Genomic DNA, 19,146 nt, shown 5'->3' on the forward strand with positions numbered 1-19,146 from the left:
TTATGTGTTGTGAGTTATTGAATCAATGTTAAGTTACTTGACATTGTGCTCACTTGTAAAGATGTACTCTTTAGAGAAATTAGGGAGGCATGATTTAAGGGTGACAAACTTCTTCACTTGTTGGTATTTGAGTGCGAGAGAAAGAAAGGAATTGAGGTGTTCTTTGATCTTTCCATATCCCCTCACATAGACTTATCTAAAGGTGATTACCGATAAAATATAATTATAACCTCAACTTATTACTACTTTTTATTCATGTGTATGTGTATCGTTTATTTTAAAATTATGCTTAGAACAATAATTAATACTCCATGTTTACCAAAAAAAATTCAATATGTAAATATATTATATTTGTATTTTTTTTTTCCAACTCATTCATTTAAATAGTTTTTATAAAATAAATTTAACTTATCTAATCATAATTTTTTATTACTTTCAACTTCAAAGACAATTTAATAATTTTACTTTTTTTCAATTAGACTTGATTTTTAGTTTATCACATTAATGAAATCACTCATAAATTTTATCTATAAACTCACTCATCGCTTTAAAATCCCTTAAAAATAAACACAAATTTTACACTCAAATCCATTTAAATTTATCATCAAAATGGAATGTTGTGTTTTATGATGACTATAATTATATTTGACATAAAAATTAACAAACACTTTTAGGTTAATGATAATTATATAAAAAAATACAATTTAATTAGCTTATGTGTGAGAAAACGTGACAAGAAAACCAAGAAACGATTTTAACTATGAACTTAAATCACATTTGAAACAGATTAACTAATGAGTTGAAGAGTGAAAGAATTGTATAGATATCTGTAAGGAATAATAGTTGTAAGTTATGGAAAATATTTTGCTGTCTAGAACGTGGTTACGTGGATAAAGGTGTTAAAAATGATATTGTTTTCTCACAATTATTTAAGATCTAGAAACTTAAAACAAAAAGTTGCAGAAATAGTGTTGTCGTCGTCACTATTATTTAACCATTTTTCTATTTATTACGTAAAGGAATTGTCAAAAGAACTAGAAACAGTGACAAAAGGAAGCTATCAAGTTCAATTTTTCTTCTCATTCTTTATTCCTATCCAACACCACCTCCACACATTCTCTTTTAATTCTTCAACATAACAATAATAACTGGTGGACCAGGTGGGCTCCACAATTTCACACCTCAATTTTCGAATTTTCTTATTAAATATATAAACTTTTCACTTTTTATTATTTTTAAACTTGTGTATTAATCTTATTATTAAATGACAGACTCGTACATTTATTATTTAAATAAACTGTTTCAGTTAGTCATGAGTGTCGGGTCCACTGTGCCTAATTATATATAAAATATTGATTAAAAATATTCCTGGGTTGGTCAAGTAGTGAAATGGACTAATGTGTATATAAAAAAATTAGATTCTTTTTGTTTATGATTACTAATTTTGTATTGTGTTCTAGAAGTCTAAGGCAACTTGGCATGGCGTGTGAGATTCTGGAATGGATGAATTCAGTAATTTATTCATGCAAGTTATGATAGTTCGTGACGTGAAAAAACTTCGTTTCATCGATATTCGCAGATAAAATTTACGATAAAAATAAATATTAAAAATAAATATCTATTATTTATAAATATGAATATTTTTAATTATTAAATTTTGATAATTTTTTTTGATAATTTTAAGTATTATTTTTTAAATAAATTTTCGTTTTTTCATTTTTTTAATTTTAATATTTTAAAACCACTTAAAAAATAATATTTTATTATAAAAAAATTTGTTAAAATTTAGTAGTCAAAATATAATTATCCGTAATATAATCTCATTAATAAAATTAATAGTAAAGGAGACATCGTACCACAACAAAACTTATCACCAATTCGTTTATTATAAACACGAAACAGATTTGAGATCATAAATAACTGGAGACATGGGAATTGTCTCATTGACCTTGTGAGTACAAACCACTCAACTACCATAAAATATACACTTAAAACTAATCAAGAATAATAATAATGTTTTGAGTTAAGATTGTTTTTTATATAAATAAATTAAAATTAAATAGAAGAGCTTTTACTTAATTAATTTTTTCATGAATCATGATACTAATATTTAATTGTTAAATCGAAGGAGCTATTTATTTAAATTTAAAAAATAACAGGTAAAAAATCATATTAATAATCTAAAATTTGATTCAAATAATTTCAAAATTATACTTTTTCACAAAAAAAAATATAAAAAAATTTCAATACTAAATATATAGTTTTCTTATATTAATAGCGATAATTAAATATACAGATTTTAAATTATTTTGTTTTAGTCGCTCCAGAATTAAATATTGTCACTCTTAATAACATCACTTAGTTTTGTTAATTTTGTTAATGTGAGAATAGATATAATATATTTGGGACGTTCAATGAAATTGTTATAATTTTTTCTTATGAGTTTTTTTTATATATATTAACAATAAACAAAATACATCGTATATTTTCTTATTTTAAAATATTGTAAAATTATATCTTGATCATTGACCTATAGTCAATAATAAATACGTTAACGATGAGAAATTAAATAATGTATCATTAATATTAAAAGTGATTTTAGAAAACAAATAAATTTTTAATGAAATTACTATATCACTAACTACGAAGAATTGGAACAATTTTATCCCATCCGATTTATTTTAATTTTGAAGCTGTTGAGGATTCATATCCTTTTTACACTGCCATCTCACTCTGCAAATCAGAATCTTCCTTCATTTTCAACTTTTCAACCCTAATTTTTCTTCACGCGCTCCTTCCAGAATTTAATCCTTTCTCATTACAAAAATAAATACGACGCGGTGCAGATATAAACCCAACCGTTAAAATAACATTACTTAATGGATCAGATTTAAAATTAATAGTATTTTAATGGAATACATTTTCGCAGTTCTGCTACTGAATGCAGAGGATCCAAACCTCTACAAAAACTATGGAATAAACTCTGACGTCAATAAGCATTTTTTGACTACTGACTGCTGCAGGTTAACGGAGAAGAAAGACAAAGATAAATAAAAAATATATATATATATATATATTTTTTTTTTTCATCACATTTTTAATTTAAATTTTATTCCTCAATTAAAAAAAACTTATAATTTTTATCTAATTTTTATTTTTTAATTTTAATTAGTTAAACTGTTTTTTAACATGTTAAATCTATAATTCGATCGTATCAGAATAAAGTATGTAAATTTGTAATGTTTCAAGTATATAGAGATTAAAATGAAGAAAAGAAAAGAAAAATAAGATAGTGATTCTAGAATCATAGAGAATAGTATAATTAATGTAAAGAGAAATTTATATAGGTGAGTAATTGCTTGTTGAAAATTGACGGAAGTTAAAGACGAAGATGATGCCATGATCAAACAGTTACTTGGTTTTTCGTAAGTTTTCTTGTCTAGAGAGAGCAATTTTTTCTCCTGCTTTTCTTTGTTTCTTTCTTCATGTGATGTAACAAAAACAGAAGATTCGGCTTGGACTGAAGACCATTCCTTAATGCGTGTTCGGAAAATAATCCCTTATACTTTTTTATACTATTTTTTTTTCGTTAATTTTAATGTCGAAATAAGACCTACAAATTAAATATATAATATTTTTTAATTCATAAAAATGGAACACTAACCTAAAAAATTATATAATAAATCGTATTATTCAATCAATTAAATTAGATAAATATAAAAAGATGTACAACGAGTTGAAAAAGTTTGGCATATATATGGTATATGATATTGCTTCTTTTCGTTACACGTGTTATGCATATCCGAATAAGAGAGTATCAAACAATTTTATTTAATTAAAATAAAGCTAAAAGAAAACATAGATTTGAAAATAACACCTTTTCTATATTACCTTTGAATTGAATCTACCTCACTCATTCCCTACTCGTGTTCAGAGGTCCCTCCTACTCCCTCCAATTCAGACTTTTATTTGTATTTTTCTTCTCTTTTTCGCATTTGGCGTTTCATGTGGATTTTATTTTTAACCGTTAGCTTTTAAAGTTGCTATTTAATATATATATTTCACATTTAAGAAATATGTTAACTTAACTTTTTACTGTTATTTATTATAATTATTGCTACTATTATTAAATCAACGGTATTGAAAGGCTAATTTTTTTAGATCAAATAGGAAACACAAAAGGTTTAGAAATTTATAACTAAGCCAATTTTAAATTATGAAAAAGGTTCTCAGATTAAATGAACCTCTCATCTTTTGTCTAGAAGTTATACTAAAATATGCCTGAGTTATTTTTAAAATAAAAATACGCCGAATTGGGTCATAAATATCATTATTATATCACCAGACTGCTTTAGTTTTGGCAAAAAGAAGAGTAAACAAAAAGAAAACGTGTAGGAGTAATTAAATAATACATTTGTTTCTTGAAAGAAAATCTAATATTAATGAGTGTAATATTTCAAATGGTGATTCTAGAAATGTCGAAGCTCTTTCTTGCACACTTATAAATATGTACCCCACATACTGAAAAGCAAACCACACAATTAGATTCAGAGCAATGGATGTTCTCAGATTCACCTCAAACCTTAGCACCACTCAGATGCTTCCACTGTCAAAAAAACACCAAACACAACCACCTCGTACAAAGTTTTCCGTTTCATGCAGAGCCACAAAACAGAAACCATGTGCGGTGGAGGAGAACTTGTACAAGGTACTGAGTCTGAGTCCCATGAGTGCAACCACAGATGACATAAAGAAAGCGTACAGATCAATGGCTCTTCAGTACCACCCTGACGTGTGCCATGACGGTTCCAAGAAAGAGGAGTTGACGAGGATGTTTGTGCAACTCAACGAAGCCTACACCACGTTGTCGAACCCAGAGCTTCGAGCAGATTATGATTATGAGTTGGGTTTGAGAAGCAAGAAAAGTGTGGGTGATGAGAGTTGGAGATGTAGGTGGCAGGAGCAGGTGGTTGAGTTGAAGAGAAGGTCTCACACTCGTATGGCACAGAGGGAGGGATCGTGGGGCTCTAGAGTCAGAGCACGAAACATGAATTCAAATGAAACATATGAATGAACGAACCACTTCAAATACTATGAGATCAGCTTGTGTTTTTACTTGGATGAATATCTCTGTATGCTCTGTCTGTAATATGTAGTTCAGTTTTTCAATACTACAGATTACGCAGGATTAGTTCTACTGCAGTGGTTGATATACTGTATAATAATTTTATTTTTTCTGAACTAAGAGTTATCAGGATGAAAATCATTCACTACTTAATAGGTATTCGAAGCTATTCACACTCGTGTAGAACTAATCTTCCACATTATACAAAAGAATTAATTTTATTATTCGGAATTGCCCAGAAATTTGCACCATCTAAATCAAAATATCGAATGAGTTATGAGATGCTTCATATCAGAAAAATGGATCGCAATCATACCATACAAATATATAATTGCTGTTTGGAGAAAAGAGAATATTTCACCAGAAACAGACATACTTTGCTATTAAAAGCACAAACCAAAACCATATCCTTAGACTACCATTTCTGCATTTCAAAAGCCACGCACAACAGTTCAAAATACCACCGTCAACTTGGGCATAAGAAGATTCTGATACAACTCAGTCCATCATAATATTCTAAAAAAGTTTATATTTCAATAATTTCTTGATGGTCATTGAAGTATACGATACTGTTCTTAATCTTGTGGTGTGCGTTGGTCATCAATCAGGTATAGCAAAAACTCTGAAACATTTTTATTTGCGACATTTCATTTATTTAGACATTCATCATATATAATCAACTGTATCCATCAAATCATGAAATCAATTTTCTCTCTTCTTCTGCAACTATTGAGCGTATGAATATCATTACGGATATATTAATATTCCCACAAATTAAGATATAGGCACATGGCACATTTTATATTTCCTTTTCCTTTTATACATCAACCTATAAAACATAAAATAATAGAAGATAACCAAGCAGAGCTATCGAAGACACCTGCATAACTCCCTGCTCAGAAACATTCTAATGAGCACTTCGAACAATTAATTCCCACCCTCTGGACTTCAACGGTTGAATTGAAGCTATATTTATTTAATTTCTTCATAATAATTCTTCACCATTTGAACCAAAAGTTGAAACAACATCAGCCACTGTTGGAAATATGTTATTTTCTCCAATGACATCTGTTAACTTAGATGCACGGAGTTTCTGTATCACAATTGGTCCTGGGTTAGCCAAGATAAGCTGTAAAAACACAAAAGAAATGAACGTCTTCACAATCAGTACAAGTTCTTTTTTACTGTATTACAATAATAATATCATTATTGATTTTATTGTTTGCACGCAAGCAACTCAATTAATAAATTTGTCTCCTGAAATGAAAGAAAAGACCATTTAATTATTCATAAAGTATATGTATCTTCGTGAAGCAAATATGGTACAGGACATGGACCTTCGAATTCCTTACCAATTTTGGCAAATTTTATCAGCACAAGACAAAACAAAATCTGTACCTAGAGACTTTTTCAAAAGAATTTCTACAGAAATTAGAAATGACTAACAATGTAGAAAAGGTTAAATTCTATGATTATTTAGTTATTCATTTATTACCTGCACTCTTCTTTTCTGAAGACTCTTGTATAACTCTTCACAAGCATGGATGCCACTTGTGTCAATATCAGTAACAGCTGCAAGAAGAATATGGTTGCGTGAATAGTTTATCAAAATTAATCTAGAAAAACAGGATGAAAGGATTTCTTAGAAATCCTTACGTGACATCTCAACAGTGAGATATTCTATTCTGGACAATCCACTTGTTATCCTTTGGGTTTCTTCATCAGTCAGCCATCTCAAAATTCTGCAAATTAATTGCGATGGAATTATTCACCAGCCTAATCAGTAAACCAATACTTAGATTTTCTTAACCTAGACCTGAGAGTGTCTGCAAACTTAATAGTATTATTATATACCTAAAGGTCATGGTACCAATAAAACTTATCCATAAATCATTAACCTTAATTTTTAACCCCATTCCAAACTGACCCTCGGTGTGAAACACTATACCAAAAGGTTCCCACCTCTCACTTCCTAGTGATAATAGTTTCCAAGTTTCAACAAACAGTTAAAGGTTCCTAAATTATCATAATAGCCACTTGTAGCTTCCATTTTAAATTACGTGAGTGTTACAATCGTACTAATTATTAGGAATAAAATTCGTCATTTACCTGTCCTTGATATAGTTGGAGTTTGAGAAGTAGATTGCAGAGTCAACCCTGACAATCAGCATGCCATCAATTTGGATTGCTTTGGGGTATTGCCAGACGTTCCTATAAACAGTAGTTCCAGGAAGCTTCCCTAATATTGCTGTCCTTGGTCTTGTCACTTGTAAAAGGATTTTGGAAAAAGATATAGCCACCTGCATAAAATGTTAAACAGATATAACAGTGAACTGTCCAAATTGAATATGAAAGAAATGAAAAACACCTTTCTGAATTTTGTCTTGATTTTTCAATTACCGCAATTAGAAGGCCAATCTCAACATTTATGAACACCACACCAAAGAGGGCTCCCATGCAAGCAACAAAATCGAACTTGTCAATCTTCCATAAAAGAATAATAGCTTCAATGTTCACAAGCCCAAGCACAGCAGCTATTATAATAGAAGCAAGCACCGCATTTGGAGTGTACTTAAATAGCGGCGTAATAAGTAGCAGAGTCAATAACACAACCATCGACATAACGATGTTCGATACTGCAGTTTTACAACCGGCCATGTTGTTCACTGCTGTGCGAGAAAAACCGCCTACATCATAAACAACTCTTGTTAATGTGACGGTGATAGGTGCAAGAAGTTGGTATGAGGAGGTTAAACATGATTGAATAATTGTACCAGTAGACACATAACAAGATGTTAAAGAACCAATGATGTTCATTGCTCCTATTGCCATCATTTCTTGGTTGCCATCAAGTGGATAGTCTTTCATGGCAGCAAATGTTCTCCCAATCGCTACAGCTTCCTAATATTTAAGGAATTAATCAATAAGAGAAATGAAAGAAAAATGAATTTGCTCCACTAATGTGGATAAGGATGATTCTCAAGAAAATAAAACATTTACTTACCGTGAGTGCTACCATACCAGCTATTACACCAACACGAATACCAGGACCCAGGTATTTTCCACTGAAAAAAATCTCTCCAGCAGATGATGAATTCACACCCTTCTTGACATGTTTAAGCTGAAATAACACACTTTCAGTTTCACTGTGCTTAATTTTGTTTCACCTACTTCATCAATTTTACGCTACTTACAATTGCCACGCCTTTCTTGTCTGCTCTGGTTATATAGACACAAAAGGTTGACACTATGACAGATATCATAGGGGAAATTGCAGCCACCCAAAAGAGCTTCTTATTCTTTTTACCCTGTCCATCACAACAGAAATGTTATGATAATTAAATCCCCAATAGAAAGGTGGAGAAAAGGAGGAACTTGATTTTGACATTCTTACAATATACTTGGCTACAAGAAGGAAAACCAAGAATGCTAATCCGATGACTATTGTCTCCCAATTCCACTGCAAGCCAAGGTTTGAAGCAAATAAACACAAGCTCCATTTTAAAGTGAATTTCAAGGCAAAATGAAACCTTACCCCATGGTGTGCTGAACTGAAAACCGAGCGCATGACAGAAACAATATCAGTTTTCTTAGTGAAATTTTTTATGCCAAGCAAACCCTTAAGCTGTTGCAGTGCAATTGTAATGGCAGATCCAGTCATGAATCCCACAACGGCAGCATGAGAAAGAAAGTCAATCAAGAAACCAAGTCTACAAAATTCACGTCAGACAATAAGTTAACACACAAAAAGAATAGTTTAAACGAGGCAAGAAAAAACAGCGAACGAAAGAGAATTCTTTCCTATATATACCTGAGAACACCAAGTGCCATTTGAGTGACTCCTGCGAAGAAGGTGGCAGTAAACGCAAGGCGCAGGTATTCGTGACTTTTGATGTCGCTGATTTCATCGGACAGTGTAGTCCCAAGCAAGAGGGACACAACAGATACGGGTCCAATGGCAATATCTCTTGAGCTTCCCATGAAAGCATATACAAGAGGGGTAACAAAACTAGTGTCTGCACAGAGTGAAAGAAAGCCAAGTCATGAAACTGAAGAACTAAGATGTCCAAGTTATATTCTTAAAACAAAACCAAGACACTCACATAGTGCATATTGGGGATCCAAATTTGCAAGTTTTGCGTATGCAATGTCCTGCCATGCATGCATTCATGTGTTAAAGAAGACAATAACATAAAAAAGACATAACAATCGACAATATCAACGTAATTTTTGACATTTTCTTTTCAACCCATTCCTTTTATTAGTTTGAGATGAGACCCACGACAAATAAAGTTTATATATTTAGTGCGATCCACGTGAATCTCATGTAATAAGAAAATGTGAAAAAAAAAAGTGCGTTTTTAACATTTTTAGAGGTGTTTATATTAACCTATGCGCAGCACATATACTCACATGGACAGTGGACACGAATACTCGACACTATATATATAGTCTCTCGTAAGACAGGGATACGGATCTATATATTAAATCTATTTAATTTAACGATCAATATTTATAAAATAATTAATTAATAAAGTTAGTGAAATATAATAATTTAAACATATTCTCATTGAATCTAATCTATCTCTCCGATATCTAAAAAGTGAAAAAAAGTTTACGAAATTTCAGAAAAAATTTCAAATCGGACATTTCACATATAAGCGTCGTGCGATACTTGTCGGACACTGCGAGACACGATTTGGAAGGCGTTTACGAGCGTCTTATTAACTCCAAAGTAATCTTGTGTTAAGATTATATTGTAGGACGGCACAGTTATGGAGTGTATAAGAAATAATTGAGAGTGAGACTTACTTGAGGGATGCAAAGACTTGCAATGGTGAGTCCAGAAATGAAATCACCTCTGAAGTTTTTAAGATTGTAGTCTCTGCCCCATTCGAAAATGGGGAAGAAAGATTGCAGGGCCAATACAAAGACTCTAAAGCCGGTTTGGTTTTTAAATTTGTTTAAGGGTTTGTCTGGGAAGAAAGTCTCAACCACAGAATGTTTGATTTCTTGGAGAAGTGTCTGCTTAGGAGGAGATTCCACCTTGTGAAAGTGTGAAAAAGTATCTCCATGCCCACTTCTTATTTCCTCCATTTTCTTTCTCACACCCTCGTCACTCACGCGTTGACTCATTTAGCGTCTCACCTGCAAATCACACCGTTCTATTTTCTGTGTGAGGCCATTGCTTATATAGGATCAGAAATTAGAGGTTATGGGAAATGTCAACTTTAAGCGAGGCTCAACTTCAATTATACAAATTGTAGTTGTATTTATTAATACCAACTTGGTGTTTTAAGATTTCATAGACAACAACAGTTCTATGTTTTTTTTATATATATAAATGAAACCAAGATAAGGCTAATGATTGCAATTGACCATAGTTATCAATTAATGGTTCGCTTTCTTCTGGGATGTTACATGTTGGCTTGATTCATTGAATGTTGTAGAGTTGTAGTTAGGTAGAAAATAGTCACCCAGCTGAGTGAAAAATGACTGAACCTAAGAACAAAGGTGAGTTTTACTGGGCTTTTCATAATAGATTTAACTAGACATAGAACTGCGGAGAATCCAAATTCCCTGCCATGTTCTCCAAGAAATTAAATTAAATTAAATTATTTTTATTTTGTTCCGTTAGAAAGAAAAGTTTATTTTGCTCACGGGATTGCAGGTACTTGCTTTCTGATTATGGTACAGAAAATAACCTTATTATGGGGATTTTTCTATAACGGTGAAAGGAAGGTACAATCTTTCTATAAATATAAATATATTTTACAAATAAACAGTAATACGAGAATGAGAAGGAATAGTTAAATACATGTATATGCTGTTCATATAATAATCATAAAAATAATTTTGGTGCTATTCTCCATTTGAAACGGTAAACTTAGAAAGAGTGGTTGCAGATTCTTCTGTTGTTGTGTTTTGTTTTTAATTGAACAGTCGGTTTTGATGTCTGATTATTTTCATATTTATTCTGTCTATTCAATTTATTCCATATCAGAATATATAAGAACTCCTAACTCAAAGGTCATGGTTCATTACTTTAAGAAAAAACTTAAATTATAAATATGAAATTTATTTTGTAGATAGAAAGGGAAGGAGGGGAATAGAGATTTAATTGTATTGGTTTGATTTGGAAAAAGGACCGGGAGGGAATTAATTTAAAAAAAATGTGATTTATTATTTTCATTTTTTTTATTAAATCAACTAAACTACATAATATTTAAGTTTTTTCTCACATATTTGTACTTTTTAAATAACTAAACAATAATAAAAAATTTATCTATATTTTCTTAACCTATTTCTTTTATCAAAATCAAACATATACTTTGAAGAATTCGGACCTGGGCACTGTGAAGAGTGCAGTTTTAATCTAATGCCCACTTTTTGTTCTTATATAAGGGTTATGATTAAAAATGTCCTTTTTCTCTATAACTACAATGAATCCCAATCTAAATAATTCAAACCTGGATTCACTGTAGTAGCATTTTCCACATACACACATGATGTAATGACTATTTTTTTTTATAAAGTCTGTAATATTTTTATATAGTTATAAATTTAAACAAAGGATAAATATTGAAAATGAAAATTTGGTTTATTATGCTGTGGTATGTTTGATATTTCCTCAGCAAGTCAGACAAAAAAAAAAAAAACTGAACGAGGGAATGTTGGAATCCATCTACATGTAGTTAGAATGTCATGTCAAGTTAGATTTCAAAATTAATAAAAGAAGAGAGCCCTTTTGTATGTTCACATTTACCCGCTAATACCTTTTCCAAAAAGTATTATTTTTAATAAAAAATATATATATCAAAGCTACTCTTTAAATACTAATTTAAATAAAATTTAAATTCTGGAGTATATATATATATATATATATATATATATATATATATATATATATATATATATATATATATATATATATATAATCAATTAGAGCTGTATGATTTTACTATCTAATTACCAGCTCAAATTTTAGGTGGTTTGAAATCACACATCCTAACTTACTCCTAATGTAATTAGTACAGGTAGATTTACATATATTTGGGAAGAAAAATAAATCAATAATTTTGTATTGATTTCAATTAGTTCAGATTTTTTTAACCTTATGTTTGGATGGAGCATTTCAACAATGCTTAGAAATTGAAATGCTTTGTATTTGAATTGCTTGTAATTAAATTCCATTCATTTTTCAAATAACTTGTTTGGATAAGGAAATTAAAATACCTTACATTTCAATTTCTTGTTTGAAAAAAAAATTAAATTTATTGTAAGATAAAATTTAATTTTAACAATATTTATTTTACGCTTAATTATGTTTTGAGTTCATGATAAATTTAGAAATATGCTCGACAACCTAGATGGGTCGGGCAGACCGAACTACGCAACCGGATTGGTTAGATCCAATGACCCACCCAAACTGGATCGACTGGGAAGAGCAGATAGGTTGGGTGGCCCAATGATCTAGAGGCCTAACGGCCCATACTGCACGATTGTATCGTCAAGTTCATCAACATGGCCTGGTTCAGCCTGTCTAGGTCATTGGCCTAATGCTCCAAATGGGTTCGACGACCTGAATGGGCCCGACGATCAAAGCGGGCCTGACGACCTGGACGGGCCCAACGAGCTGGATGAGCCCAACAATCCGGATGGGGCCGAATACTTGGACGATTCTAAATACCCAGACGAGTTCAACGACCCAGACAGACCCGTACACCCAAACCAGCTCGAAGACCCGGACGGGTCCAACGACTAAGATGGGCCCGAGGACCCAGACAGGCCCGACGACTCAGATGGGCCCGACGACTTGGACACATCCGACGACCTGGACAAGCCCGACAACCCAGAAGGGCCCAAGACTCGAACGGGCCCGACAACTCATACGAGCCCGTTCAAACTGTCGAGCCCGTCCAGATAATCTGGCCCGTACGAGTTGTCTGGCACGTTCGGGTTGTCGGGCACGTTCGGGTCGTCGTGCCTGTTCGGATCATCTAGAATATGAAGTTGAGTGAGAAGAATTTCAAATTCCACCTATTTTGAGGGTATTTGAATTTCTACTAATTTAACTAATTGAAATCCTTCAAAAAAATGCTTGCATTTGAAATGCTTTTTAATTTCTCTATCCAAACAAAGCATTTCATTACAAAGAAATCTAAATTCTTCAAAAAAATGAATTGCTTCGTTAAAATACTCTATCCAAACACACTCTAAAGAAAATTGCACACATGAACTAACCTAGCCTAGTTATGAAAAATGCTATTGCGAAAATGTGTAGTTTGAATTTTGAGAAGAAAAACAAAAACAAAAAAATGTGTTTTCCGATAATAAAGAAAACCATACATAGTTTTATCTTTAGAAGATATAAACCGTGTTTTTCTTTATGATTAACTTGTATAAACTAAATAATTACATAGAAATAGTTCTACCATAAATTTTACACATAAAAACTAATAATAGAACTATTTATGCCAATAATTTTTAACGGTTTCGATTGAAAAGTACTAACAGCACAGTCTATTTATCAATACTGTAAATTTTAATCAATTGTTTGTAAGTAATATCTTAAAATAACATAATTATTTTTTTGTGTAAAATTTTTGTTTTCATTACAAATTACAAAAAAATATTGGCCCAACACGACAAAAGTAATTTCTTCCTGCACCTATTTTTTTCTTCTTGCACCTCATTAAATATTCCGGCCTATATGCTTAGGTTCTGGAACGACTAAGAGAAAAAGTTGGTATTTTCTAATTTAGGTGGTGCAGGTAGAAAAACTGGGGGTGAAGGAAGAAAATCCCCACGTAAACCTATTAGGTCAATGCAAATCCAACCTAAACGTTAGCTCATATCATTCCCTCATGCAATCTCACGCATCTAAAATTTATAAGTTTAAACATATAAATTGTATTATGAATTCATGATGAATAGTTTCTATCATGATACAATTTTATTTTACTTTATTCATATTTTTTAAAGAAAATATTATATTTAACTTAAAAATAATATAAAATTAAAAATTGAAAGAAACAAGAAGTTAAGAATTTTTCATTAAAAGAATATAAGATATTTTCTAAAAATGTTTTTTAAAATCTATTCCGATTTATATAAAATGATGATTGATTAAACACAAAATATAGAAGTGATGTTTCTTGATGTGAAAGGTAAGAAAAACCATATCTTATATAGTACCATTTCCGCATCCCAAAAGCCAATCACACAACAATACAAAATGTCACTCTCAACTTATGAAGATTCTGATACAACATACTTAAAACAATTTTTATATTCCAATAATTGTTGATGTTGATTGAAGCATATCATATTGTAAATCATGTTGTTTGCGTAGGTCATCAGATATAAAAAATAAAAATAAAAAACTCTTGCTGTGAAGCATTTTTTATTTGTGACATTCCTCAAATCATGAAGTCAATTTTTTCTTCTGCAACCATTGAGCATAGAAAGGTGTTGCATCTCATGAACAAAATAATTACTTCCACAAAGTAAGATATGAACACAAAGTATACATACTACAATCAAACCATTACACACTTTTCTTTCCCTTTTGTTTTATATATACATCATCTGGGATTATAGATTCAACAAAACCAAACAACACCTATGGATCACAAATCTACGTAACACTCTGATGAGTTTCTTCAACACTTGATTCCGACCCTTTACTGCATTTTTTACTTCAACGGCTGAATTGAAGCACTTATATATTTTATTTCATCATACTTCTCCTTCACCCTTTGGACCAAAAGTTGAAACAGCATCAGCCACTGTTAGAAATATTTTATCTTCTCCGATTAAGTCTGTTAACTTTGATGCATGGAGCTTCTCTATTACAATTGGTCCTGGGTTTGCCAAGATAAGCTGTAAAAACACAAAAAGAGATTAACGTCATCACAATTAGTACAACTTGTGTTCCACTGCATAATAATATTATAATGATTGATGACAACATTGATTGCACGAAACAAACTCATTTAATTAATTAGTTCACTCATTGTCAAGCAAATATGGTATAGGACATGGACCTTGGAATTCCTCATCATTTTTGGCAAAGTTTAAGAGAATCTGTACCTAGAGACTTTTTCAAAAGAATTTCTACGTTAAAATTCTATGATTATTTACCTGGACTTTTCTTTTCTGAAGACTCTTGTATAACTCTTCAAAGGCATGGATGCCACTTGTGTCAATATCAGTAACAGCTGCAAGAAGAACATCATGGTTGGGTGAATAAATTCATTCATCAAAATTAATCTTCGAAAACAGGATTGCTTAGGAACCCTTACGTGACATCTCCACAGTGACATACTCTATTCTGGACAATCCACTTGCTGTCCTTTGAGCTTCTTCATCACTCAGCCATCTCAAAATTCTGCAAATTAGTTGTGATGGAATCATTCCTCAGCCCAAATTACAATGCTCAAACACACATATTTGTTAAACTGTTAGGAATAAAATTAGTCATTTACCTCTCCTTGATATAGTTGGAGTTTGAGAAGTAGATTGCAGAGTCAACCCTGACAATGAGCATGCCATTAATTTGAGCTGCTTTGGGGTATTGCTGGACGTTCCTATAAACACTAGTTCCTGAAAGCTTCCCTAATACTGCAACCCTTGGCCTTGTCACTTGTAAGAGAATTTTAGCAAAAGATATAGCCACCTGCATAAGCAAGAATTGGTCAAATCGAATATGCAAAATTGACAGAAACCTCTTTCTGAATCTTGTCTTGATTTTCTTATTACCGCGATTAGAAGGCCAATCTCCACACTTTTGAAGATCACACCAAACAAGGCTCCAATGCAAGCAACAAAATCGAACTTGTCAATCTTCCATAAAAGAATAATGGCTTCAATGTTCACAAGGCCAAGCACAGCAGCTATTATAATAGAAGCAAGCACCGCATTTGGAGTGTACTTAAATAGCGGCGTAATGAGTAGCAGAGTCAATAACACAACCATCGACATAACGATGTTCGATACTGCAGTTTTACAACCGGCCATGTAGTTCACTGCTGACCGAGAAAATGAGCCTACACAAAGATCATAAACAACTTCTATTGATATGACAGTTTTAGGTAGAAAAAATTTGTGTAAAAAGGCTTGAACACGGTTTGAAATTGTACCTGTTGCCACATAGCAAGATGTTAGAGAACCAACCATGTTCATTGCTCCCATTGCCATCATTTCTTTGTTGCCATCCAGTGCATAGTCTTTCATGGCAGCAAATGTTCTCCCAATTGCTACAGCTTCCTAAAATTTGAGAAATTTAGCTGTAAGAGAATGAAAATAAAAGGGAGTTTTGCTTTAGGAAACTGAAAGTTGCTTACCGTGAGAGCTACCATACCAGCTACCACACCAATCCGAATACCAGCGCCTAGATATTTTCCGCTGAAAAAAATCTCGCTGGCAGATGATGGATTCACACCCTTCTTAACATGTTTCACCTGAAATAACATACTTTTAGTTTCACAGTGCTTAATTTTGTTTCGACCACTCAATCAATTGTGTGCTACTTACAATCGCCACTCCTTTCTTGTCTGCCCTGGTAATGTAGACAAAAAGGGTAGACACTATGACAGATATCATAGGAGAGATTGCAGCCACCCAAAAGAGTTTCTTATTCCTTTTAGCCTGTCCATTGCAACGATAAAGTTAAGTTATTATGCTGAAAGTTCCAACAAGTAAAGGAGCATCAAAGAAGGAAAGTTGTTGTCGGCGCATGCTTACAATATACTTGGTTACAAGAAGGAAAATCAAGAATGATATTCCAATGACTATTGTCTCCCAATTCCACTGCAAGCAAAGATTAAAGCAAATTAAGTACGAGCGCCATTTTAAAGTGAATTTCTAAGCAAAACCAAATTTACTTTACCCCGTGGTGTGCTGATTGAAACACCGAGCGCATGACAGAAACAATATCAGTTTTCTTAGTGAAGTCTTTTATGCCAAGAAAACCCTTAAGCTGTTGCAGTGCAATTGTAATGGCAGCTCCAGCCATGAATCCCACAATGGCAGCATGAGACAAAAAGTCAATCAAGAAACCAAGCCTGCAAAATTCACGTTTAGATTGTAACACAGTACGAGAAAAATTTAGGCAAAGCAAGAAAGAACAACGAATGATAGAGAATCATTTACTATATATATATACCTAAGAACACCAAGTGCCATTTGAGTGACTCCTGCAAAGAATGTGGCAGTGAATGCAAGACGCAGGTAATCATGGCTGTGGATGTCGCTGATTTCATCGGACAGCGTAGTCCCAAGCAAGAGGGACACAACCGCTACTGGCCCAATTGCAATATCTCTTGAGCTTCCCATGAAAGCATACACAAGAGGAGCCACGAAACTTGTGTCTGCGCACAGCGAAGGAAAAGCCATGTCATGAAACTGTAAGATGCCAAAAATTTTTCTCAAAATAAATCAAGATTCTTACACAGTGCATATTGTGGTTCCAAATAAGCAAGCTTTGCGTATGCAATGTCCTGTCATGCATACATACACACGTTAAAAAGTTATCGTTAAAAAGCGCATTTCAATTTCAAACCCTTTTATGACGTGACAGTTTTGGAGAGTGAAACTTTACCTGAGGGATGCAGAGACTTGCAATAGTGAGCCCAGAAATGAAATCACCTCTGAATTTTTTAAAAGTGTAATCTTTCCCCCATTCAAAAATGGGGAAGAGAGATTGCAGGGCTAATACAAAGATTCTAAAGCCGGATTGGTCTTTAAATTTGTGTAAGGGTTTGTCATGGAAGAAAGTCTCTGCCACAGAATCTTTGATCTCTTGGAAAAGTGTCTGCTTCGGAGGAGATCCCACTTTATGAATGTGTGGCAAAGTATCTCCATGTCTGCGTGAAGATGCTCCACTTCGTATTTCTCCCATGGCCTTCGTCACAGCCTCGTCACCCACACGCTGACTCATTTAACCTCTCACCTGCAAACCACACAACACTTTAGTTATGCTGTACTCTGCATGGCCACGTTTTCTGATGCCAACATTCTTAAATGCAAATAACTGAACCATAAGACACATACCAAATGATGTTATAAGCTCTGATACCTCGAACTTCTTGTTGTTTCTGTGATGAGGCATGTGCTTATATAGGATCATAAATGACAAGTGATGGGAAATGTCAACTTTTGTTGATGCAATGTGTGAGGTTCAACTTCGATTAAACAAATTGTTCTTCTATTTGTTAATGCAAGTCAACCACACCAACTTGGTACCTAAGATTTCGTACACAAACGTTCTACATGGTTTGAGTGGGAGGGCTAAAAGGTTGAATGAGAACATAAAAAAAAAAAAGGGGCTGTGAAACAGAACACTTGAAAACGAATTCTCACTTGAACTTCTTTTTTTGTTTATGAATGACACCTAGATAAGGTTAATTATTGCGATTGACCATGATTATCAATTAATTTACACATTGGGTGGGAGTGTGTGTGTTTTCTGTTCTCGAATGTTACACGTTGGTTATTCATCAACATTCATTGAATATTGGACGGACTTGCTTTTAGGTATTGACAAGTCACAGAGCAATGTGTGAAAAATTACTGAAGCAGAGAACGAAGAAGAGTTTCACTTGGCTTTTCCATCATGATACTAACTACATATAAACCTTAACCGTTCTACAGAAAATTAAAATTATATTTCATCGATGTTGAATTATGTTTCATATGTTATATGTTATAAATTAAGAGAGATATATGACATTGATTTTTTATATATATATATATATATATATATATGATAATTTACACTATTTTTACTTTAAAAGTCTGAGATAATAATATTAAGGATCTTTATTTTTACATAGTGTTAACTTTATCTATTCTTTCTAATGTAGAATTTTTCACTTACTTAAACTATTTCAACAAAAATGAATTACTTTTAATACACTTATAATCATTTAAAACCCAGCAACTAACATAATTTCTGCATTAAATTTTTACCGATACTAAATGAATACATAAATCATCAATAAACTGAAACATACCTG

General features: G+C 32.4%; 3 protein-coding genes across 5 annotated transcripts; 1 reads left to right on the forward strand and 2 right to left on the reverse strand.

Moving 5' to 3' along the window:
• The first annotated feature begins 4,509 nt into the window (after window positions 1-4,509).
• Window positions 4,510-5,284, forward strand: LOC114188761 (chaperone protein dnaJ 20, chloroplastic-like). The gene has a single exon (XM_028077396.1). It carries the CDS (start codon window positions 4,556-4,558, stop codon window positions 5,072-5,074), a length of 519 nt encoding a protein of 172 aa, XP_027933197.1. The 5' UTR covers window positions 4,510-4,555; the 3' UTR covers window positions 5,075-5,284.
• A 570-nt stretch (window positions 5,285-5,854) lies between these two features.
• Window positions 5,855-10,349, reverse strand: LOC114187393 (high affinity sulfate transporter 1-like). 3 transcript variants are annotated; one of them, XM_028075643.1, is made up of 13 exons: window positions 9,938-10,343; window positions 9,229-9,277; window positions 8,937-9,141; window positions 8,661-8,835; window positions 8,520-8,585; window positions 8,320-8,433; window positions 8,130-8,246; window positions 7,900-8,026; window positions 7,526-7,812; window positions 7,235-7,425; window positions 6,782-6,867; window positions 6,621-6,697; window positions 5,855-6,254 (listed from the first exon to the last, which is right to left on the reverse strand). In XM_028075643.1, exons 1-13 carry the CDS (start codon window positions 10,259-10,261, stop codon window positions 6,111-6,113), a joined length of 1,962 nt encoding a protein of 653 aa, XP_027931444.1. In that variant the 5' UTR covers window positions 10,262-10,343; the 3' UTR covers window positions 5,855-6,110. The 3 variants fall into 3 exon arrangements, 1 of the variants encoding a protein (XP_027931444.1); XR_003605249.1 differs by lacking the exon at window positions 6,782-6,867 and having other exon boundaries at window positions 6,234-6,254; window positions 9,938-10,347; XR_003605250.1 differs by lacking the exons at window positions 5,855-6,254; window positions 6,621-6,697 and having other exon boundaries at window positions 7,494-7,812; window positions 9,938-10,349.
• Window positions 10,350-14,582: 4,233 nt separating this feature from the next.
• Window positions 14,583-18,283, reverse strand: LOC114186972 (high affinity sulfate transporter 2-like). The gene is made up of 14 exons (XM_028075061.1): window positions 18,182-18,283; window positions 17,730-18,080; window positions 17,580-17,628; window positions 17,295-17,499; window positions 17,019-17,193; window positions 16,874-16,939; window positions 16,664-16,777; window positions 16,474-16,590; window positions 16,270-16,396; window positions 15,890-16,176; window positions 15,616-15,806; window positions 15,433-15,518; window positions 15,272-15,348; window positions 14,583-15,010 (listed from the first exon to the last, which is right to left on the reverse strand). The coding sequence occupies exons 2-14, from the start codon at window positions 18,066-18,068 to the stop codon at window positions 14,867-14,869; spliced, it is 1,977 nt and encodes a 658-aa protein (XP_027930862.1). The 5' UTR covers window positions 18,069-18,080; window positions 18,182-18,283; the 3' UTR covers window positions 14,583-14,866.
• Window positions 18,284-19,146: the final 863 nt, after the last annotated feature.

This window comes from Vigna unguiculata, chromosome 6 (genome assembly GCF_004118075.2).
Source record: "Vigna unguiculata cultivar IT97K-499-35 chromosome 6, ASM411807v1, whole genome shotgun sequence".
NCBI classification, from domain to species: Eukaryota; Viridiplantae; Streptophyta; class Magnoliopsida; order Fabales; family Fabaceae; genus Vigna; species Vigna unguiculata.

Bases quoted from the DNA above. Each gene is read 5' to 3' on its own strand.
- LOC114188761 (XM_028077396.1), top strand. From the start codon at position 4,556: ATGGATGTTCTCAGATTCACCTCAAACCTTAGCACCACTCAGATGCTT.
- LOC114187393 (XM_028075643.1), bottom strand. From the start codon at position 10,261: ATGAGTCAACGCGTGAGTGACGAGGGTGTGAGAAAGAAAATGGAGGAA. The intron at 8,586-8,660 runs GTAAGGTTTCAT...CTTGGCTTGCAG, and splicing joins TCAGTTCAGCACACCATGGG to TGGAATTGGGAGACAATAGT. The intron at 8,027-8,129 runs GTAAGTAAATGT...CTTAAATATTAG, and splicing joins CTGGTATGGTAGCACTCACG to GAAGCTGTAGCGATTGGGAG.
- LOC114186972 (XM_028075061.1), bottom strand. From the start codon at position 18,068: ATGAGTCAGCGTGTGGGTGACGAGGCTGTGACGAAGGCCATGGGAGAA. The intron at 16,940-17,018 runs GTAAAGTAAATT...CTTTGCTTGCAG, and splicing joins TTCAATCAGCACACCACGGG to TGGAATTGGGAGACAATAGT. The intron at 15,011-15,271 runs GTAAATAATCAT...GTGTTTTTACAG, and splicing joins TTCAGAAAAGAAAAGTCCAG to CTTATCTTGGCAAACCCAGG.